This window comes from Penaeus vannamei, chromosome 42 (assembly GCF_042767895.1).
Source record: "Penaeus vannamei isolate JL-2024 chromosome 42, ASM4276789v1, whole genome shotgun sequence".
NCBI classification, from domain to species: domain Eukaryota; kingdom Metazoa; phylum Arthropoda; class Malacostraca; order Decapoda; family Penaeidae; genus Penaeus; species Penaeus vannamei.
Genome location: NC_091590.1, coordinates 4,643,311 through 4,650,810, shown reverse-complemented (window position 1 = coordinate 4,650,810; position 7,500 = coordinate 4,643,311). Strand labels below are relative to the sequence as shown.

General features: G+C 50.3%; 1 protein-coding gene across 1 annotated transcript in view; it reads right to left on the bottom strand.

Moving 5' to 3' along the window:
* LOC113803532 (alpha-1,6-mannosyl-glycoprotein 2-beta-N-acetylglucosaminyltransferase-like) overlaps positions 1-7,500 on the bottom strand; it is an 86,368-nt gene that overhangs the window by 8,003 nt on the left and 70,865 nt on the right. Inside the window, exons 2-4 of the mRNA XM_070118522.1 lie at positions 7,338-7,500; positions 6,724-6,959; positions 2,151-2,258 (exon numbers count right to left, since the gene is read on the bottom strand). The exon at positions 7,338-7,500 is cut by the window's right edge and continues 623 nt beyond it. Of these exons, the coding sequence (XP_069974623.1) occupies positions 2,151-2,258; positions 6,724-6,959; positions 7,338-7,500 (507 nt within the window). The remainder of the gene's footprint in view (positions 1-2,150; positions 2,259-6,723; positions 6,960-7,337) is intronic.

The following is a 7,500-nucleotide window of genomic DNA, read 5'->3' as shown; positions in this document are numbered from 1 at the left end:
TACTTTCCTTTATTACCGTGATTAATATCATCCTTATCGGTCCTCTGTCTCTGTCTCTCTCTCTCTCTCTCTCTCTCTCTCTCTCTCTCTCTCTCTCTCTCTCTCTCTCTCTCTCTCTCTCTCTCTCTCTCTCTCTCTATTTCGCATGCACATAAACACATTCATTATAACTTAATATCTCTTCGTTGCAATTATTATAAAAATCATTAACATATTCATCAATATTACTATTAGTATTACTCTTATCATCTTTATCATTATTATAAGTAATATTCTAATCATCTTTATCATCATTATAAGTTTTACTATTAACAGTAATATAATCACCATTAAAAGTAATATTATTACTCTTAATACTGTTATATTCCTCATCATCATCATCATCACTATCATTGCTATCATCACCATTACCATCACTATCATCCTTAATGTTCTCAGCATATTCTCATCACCATTATCATTATTGTTACTTTTAATATCATTCTCCTCATCATCACATTTACTATTTTTAAAACCCTATCGTTATCATTACTATTTTTAATATCATTCTCATCATCGTCGTCATCATCAAAATCATGATCATTATCATCATCGTTAGCATCAACATCATCACCATAATTATCATCCTCATCATCATTACCAATATATCATCAACATAATCAACATCACTATCATTACATTCAACATTACCATCATCATCAACATATCAACATCATTATCATCACTAACATATCCTCATCAACATAATCAACATCACTATCATCATTACATTCAACATTACCATCATCAACACCACTCACCACCATCAACACCACTCACCACCATTATCACCACTCACCACCATCAACACCACTCACCACCACCAACACCACTCACCACCACACCACTCACCACCATCAACATCACTCACCACCATCATCATCACTCACCACCACCAACACCATCACTCACCACCATCAACACCACTCATCACCATCAACAACACTCACCACCACCAACCATCACTCACCACCACCAACACCACTCATCACCATCAACATCACTCACCACCACCAACACCACTCACCACCCCCAACCATCATCACTCACCACCACCAACCACCAACACTCACCACCACCAACCATCAACACCACTCACCACCACCAACCATCAACACCACTCACCACCACCAACCATCAACACCACTCACCATCATCAACACCACTCACCACCATCAACATCACTCACCACCATCATCATCACTCACCACCACCAACACCATCACTCACCACCATCAACACCACTCATCACCATCAACACCACTCACCACCACCAACACCACTCTCCCCTCATCAACATCACTCACCACCACTAACCATCAACATCACTCACCACCACCAACACCACTCACCACCACCAACCAACACCACTCACCACCACCAACACCACTCACCACCAACCAACACCACTCACCACCACCAACCATCAACATCACTCACCACCACCAACACCACTCACCACCATCAACACCACTCACCACCATCAACACCACTCACCACCACCAACACCACTCACCACCACCAACACCACTCACCACCACCAACACCACTCACCACCACCAACACCACTCACCACCACCAACACCACTCACCACCACCAACCATCACCACTCACCACCACCAACACCACTCACCACCACCAACACCACTCACCACCACCAACACCACTCACCACCACCAACACCACACACCACCACCAACACCACTCACCACCACCAACCATCATCACTCACCACCACCAACACCACTCACCACCATCAACACCACTCACCACCATCAACACCACTCACCACCACCAACCACCAACACCACCACCAACACCACTCACCACCACCAACACCACTCACCAACACCACTCACCACCACCAACACCACTCACCACCACCAACCATCATCACTCACCACCACCAACACCACTCACCACCATCAACACCACTCACCACCATCAACACCACTCACCACCACCAACCACCAACACCACTCACCACCACCAACACCACTCACCACCACCAACCAACACCACTCACCACCACCACTCACCACCACCAACCACCATCACTCACCACCACCAACACCACTCTCCCCTTCATCACCCTTATAACGACCCTTACCTGTGTATCTTCCACCACCAGTGATGTTTGATTTGCGTGAACGAGGCTTCTCTGTAATGGCCATAGGAATCTGGCCACGCACGGTTCAGGCATTTCAGCGGTCCTTTCCTGGGTTTGGAAAAGACCGGGTGTGTTAGCTCTTGAGTAAGGTTTTGTGGTGGGAAGTGTGAGGTTTTGTGGGTTTTAGGGTGGGAAGTGTGGGGTTTTGTGGGTTTTAGGGTGGGAAGTGTGGGGTTTTGTGGGTTTTAGGGTGGGAAGTGTGGGGTTTTGTGGGTTTTGTGGTGGGAAGTGTGGGTTTTAGGGTGGGAAGTGTGGGGTTTTGTGGGTTTTAGGGTGGGAAGTGTGGGGTTTTGTGGGTTTTAGGGTGGGAAGTGTGGGTTTTAGGGTGGGAAGTGTGGGGTTTTGTGGGTTTTAGGGTGGGAAGTGTGGGGTTTTGTGGGTTTTAGGGTGGGAAGTGTGGGGTTTTGTGGTGGAGGGTGTGAGGTTTTGTGGTGGGAAGTGTGGGGTTTTGTGGGTGGGAAGTGTGGGTTTTGTGGTGGAGGGTGTGAGGTTTTGTGGTGGGAAGTGTGGGGTTTTGTGGGTGGGAAGTGTGGGGTTTTGTGGTGGAGGGTGTGAGGTTTTGTGGTGGGAAGTGTGGGGTTTTGTGGGTGGGAAGTGTGGGGTTTTGTGGTGGAGGGTGTGAGGTTTTGTGGTGGGAAGTGTGGGGTTTTGTGGGTTTTAGGGTGGGAAGTGTGGGTTTTGTGGGTGGGAAGTGTGAGGTTTTGTGGGTTTTAGGGTGGGAAGTGTGGGGTTTTGTGGTGGGAAGTGTGGGGTTTTGTGGTGGGAAGTGTGGGATTTTGTGGTGGGAAGTGTGGGGTTTTGTGGTGGGAAGTGTGAGGTTTTGTGGTGGGAAGTGTGGGGTTTTGTGGGTGGGAAGTGTGGGGTTTTGTGGTGGGAAGTGTGAGGTTTTGTGGTGGGAAGTGTGAGGTTTTGTGGTGGAAGTGTGGGGTTTTGTGGTGGGAAGTGTGGGGTTTTGTGGTGGGAAGTGTGGGGTTTTGTGGTGGTGGGAAGTGTGGGGTTTTGTGGTGGGAAGTGTGAGGTTTTGTGGTGGGAAGTGTGGGGTTTTGTGGTGGGAAGTGTGTGGGGGTTTTGTGGTGGGAAGTGTGGGGTTTTGTGGTGGAAGTGTGGGGTTTTGTGGTGGGAAGTGTGAGGTTTTGTGGTGGGAAGTGTGGGGTTTTGTGGTGGGAGGTGGGAGGTTTTGTGGTGGGAAGTGTGGGGTTTTGTGGGTGGGGAGTGTGGGGTTTTGTGGTGGGAAGTGTGGGGTTTTGTGGTGGGAAGTGTGGGGTTTTGTGGTGGGAAGTGTGGGGTTTTGTGGTGGGAAGTGTGTGGTTTTGTGGTGGGAAGTGTGGGGTTTTGTGGTGGGAAGTGTGGGGTTTTGTGGTGGGAAGTGTGGGGTTTTGTGGTGGGAAGTATGGGGTTTTGTGGTGGGAAGTGTGGGGTTTTGTGGTGGGAAGTGTGGGGTTTTGTGGTGGGAAGTGTGGGGTTTTGTGGTGGGAAGTGTGGGGTTTTGTGGTGGGAAGTGTGGGGTTTTGTGGTGGGAAGTGTGGGGTTTTGTGGTGGGAAGTGTGGGGTTTTGTGGTGGGAAGTGTGGGGTTTTGTGGTGGGAAGTGTGGGGTTTTGTGGTGGGAAGTGTGGGGTTTTGTGGTGGGAAGTGTGGGGTTTTGTGGTGGGAAGTGTGGGGTTTTGTGGTGGGAAGTGTGGGGTTTTGTCGTGGGAAGTGTGAGGTTTTGTGGTGGGAAGTGTGGGGTTTTGTGGTGGGAAGTGTGGGGTTTTGTGGTGGGAAGTGTGGGGGTTTGTGGTGGGAAGTGGGGGGTTTTGTGGTGGGAAGTGTGGGGTTTTGTGGTGGGAAGTGTGGGGTTTTGTGGTGGAAGTGTGAGGTGTTGTGGTGGGAAGTGTGGGGTTTTGTGGTGGGAAGTGTGGGGTTTTGTGGTGGGAAGTGTGAGGTTTTGTGGTGGGAAGTGTGGGGTTTTGTGGTGGGAGGTGGGAGGTTTTGTGGTGGGAAGTGTGGGGTTTTGTGGTGGGAAGTGTGGGGTTTTGTGGTGGGAAGTGTGGGGTTTTGTGGTGGGGAGTGTGGGGTTTTGTGGTGGGAAGGGTGGGGTTTTGTGGTGGGAAGTGTGGGGTTTTGTGGTGGGAAGGGTGGGGTTTTGTGGTGGGAAGTGTGGGGTTCTAGGGTGGGAAGTGTGAGGTTTTGTGTTGGGAACTGTGGGGTTTTGTGGTGGTAAGTGTGAGGTTTTAGGGTGGGAAGTGAGGTTTTAGGGTGGGAAGTGTGAGGTTTTGTGGTGGGAAGTGTCGGTTTTTGTGGTGGGAAGTGTGAGGTTTTATGGTGAAAAGTGCGAAGATGTTTTGTTGTAGAAAGTACATAATTTGATATTTGATATTAATTTGATATATTAATATATAACATTTATATATAATATATATTAATATATAATATTAGCATATAATAATACATAATACTCACACAGCAGGATGAAAACATAAACAATGTGTAACTGTACAACATAAGTACTGAAGTGGGCAGTCTTAATTTTTGTTTCTCCCCCCCCCCCCTAGAATTATTGTTGTTACCCCCTGTGCCCCCCATCAGAAAATTCTCTGGACCCGCCCCTGATTGTTAGTATTTTGTTGTTGTTGCTGTTGTTGTTGGATATCATTACTGATAGTCCACAAATGATGGACATACTTGGTATTGTGATAATTGTGAAAAAATACATGTATATATAATAGATGAGTAAATGGATACTTAACAAAATAATACCCCCCCCCCCCCCAAAAAAAAAAAAAAAAAAAAAAAAAAAAAATATATATATATATATATATATATATATATATATATATATATATATATATATATATATATATATATAGCAAACAGACAACATAGATAGACAACACTAACAGCTCGATAGTTAAAGAATAAAGTAGTCTTTATCCTCAGCACTTAACAGCTAATTTTCCCTTTGTTCCCCTCCCCCTAACTACCCCCGCCCTAACCACTGCCTCCCCTTCCTCCCCTTACTGCCCCTAACCACCTCACCCTCCTCCCCTAACTATCCCCTCCCTAACCGCCTCACCCTCCTTCCCTTACTAACCCCTAACCACCCTCCCCTTCCTCCCCTAACTACCCCCTCCCTAACCGCTTCAATTTCCTCCCCCCCTTACTGCCCCTAACCGCCTCACCCTCCTCCCCTAATTACCCCCTCCCTAACCACCGCCTCCCCTTCCTCCCGTAACTGCCCCTAACCGCCTCCCCCTCCTCCCCTAACTATCCCCTCCCTAACCGCTTCAATTTCCTCCCCTTACTGCCCCTAACCGCCTCACCCTCCTCCCCTAACTACCCCCTCCCTAACCGCTTCAATTTCCCTCCCTTACTGCCCCTAACCGCCTCACCCTCCTCCCCTAACTACCCCCTCCCTAACCGCTTCAATTTCCTCCCCTTACTGCCCCTAACCACCTCACCCTCCTCCCCTAACTATCCCCTCCCTAACCACCTCAATTTCCTCCCCTAACTGCCCCTAACCGCCTCCCCCTCCTCCCCTAACTATCCCCTCCCTAACCGCTTCAATCTCCTCCCCTAACTGCCCCTAACCGCCTCCCCCTCCTCCCCTAACTACCCCCGCCCTTACTACCTCAATTTCCTCCCCTAACTGCCCCTAAATGCCTCCCCCTCCTCCCCTAACTACCACCTCCCTAACCGCTTCAATTTCCTCCCCTAACTGCCCCTAACCGCCTCACCCTCCTCCCCTAACTATCCCCTCCCTAACCGCTTCAATCTCCTCCCCTAACTGCCCCTAACCGCCTCACCCTCCTCCACTAACTATCCCCTCCCTAACCACCTCAATTTCCTCCCCTAACTGCCCCTAACCGCCTCACCCTCCTCCCCTAACTATCCCCTCCCTAACCGCTTCAATCTCCTCCCCTAACTGCCCCTAACCACCTCCCCCTCCTCCCCTAACTATCCCCTCCCTAACCGCCTTAATTTCATCCCCTTACTGCCCCTAACCACCTCCCCTCCTCCCCTAACTACCCCCTCCCTAACCGCTTCAATTTCCTCCCCTTACTGCCCCTAACCGCCTCACCCTCCTCCCCTAACTATCCCCTCCCTAACCACCGCCTCCCCTTCCTCCCCTAACTGCCCCTAACCACCTCACCCTCCTCCCCTAATTACCCTCTCCCTAACCACCGCCTCCCCTTCCTCCCCCTAACTGCCCCTAACCACCTCACCCTCCTCCCTAACTACCCCAGCCCTAACCACCGCCTCCCCTTCCTCCCCTAACTGCCCCTAACCACCTCACCCTCCTCCCTAACTACCCCAGCCCTAACCGCTTCAATTTCCTCCCCTAACTGCCTCCCCCTCCTCTCCTAACTACCCTCGCCCTAACCACCCTCCCCTTCCTCCCGTAACAGCCCCCTAACCACCCTCCCCCTCCACCCCCAACTGTCCCCTAACCACCTCCCCCTCCTCCCCTAATTACCCCCTCCCTAACCACCGCCTCCCCTTCCTTCCCTAACTGCCCCCTAACCGCCTCCTCACCTGTTGATGTTCCACGAGCAGTCTCTTGGGTCTCGTCCGGGGAAGGTGAGTGGGTGAAGTTGGATGGAATAGGGGAAGAAGATCTGCATGACGCGGAAGTTGGTGATGTTGGTGACGAAGGCGTTGATGTCGGGGTCCCAGAAGTCGTGGCTGAAGATCACCAGGGCCTGCTCGATGCCCCGGACCTTCGTCATCCCCTCCACCAGGTAGCGGAGGTTCTCCAGGCGGTTGTGCACCTGTGGGAGGAGGAACAGGAGGAGGGGGATTAAGAATGGATTAGGGATATGAAGTGAAGTTTCTCTTCCGTGAACGAGGTTGGATTGTATCTTTGGGGATTAGGATATGTGGATAGGGATTTGATTTCTCTTTACTTTAAGCGGAAAGTTTTATCAGGATTAATTCACAGGATAGAGAAAGTTCCCTCGGGTGGATACAGGCGCCATCCGATCGCCATATCGATCAGTCACCCGTGCCGGACCCCCTCACACAAACATGCAGCACACACTAGGAAAAAAACAATGCCTAGATACGCTCAGAAAACATTCCTGTTTCGGGGCAGACCAGTTCATCGCACTCACGCGCCTCGTAACTCAGGGTAAAGAGCGCGCACATACCTGGACCAGTAAGATGGAGGTATTGGCGAGCACGGGGCCGAACTTGCGCTCGTTGTACACCGTCTGCAGTTTGTTCTCGAGTTCTAATTCCATCTTTATCCTGACGATGTCCTGCTGCGTGAGGGACACCTCCTTGGCGTCCACGTCGTGGGAAACGCCCTTC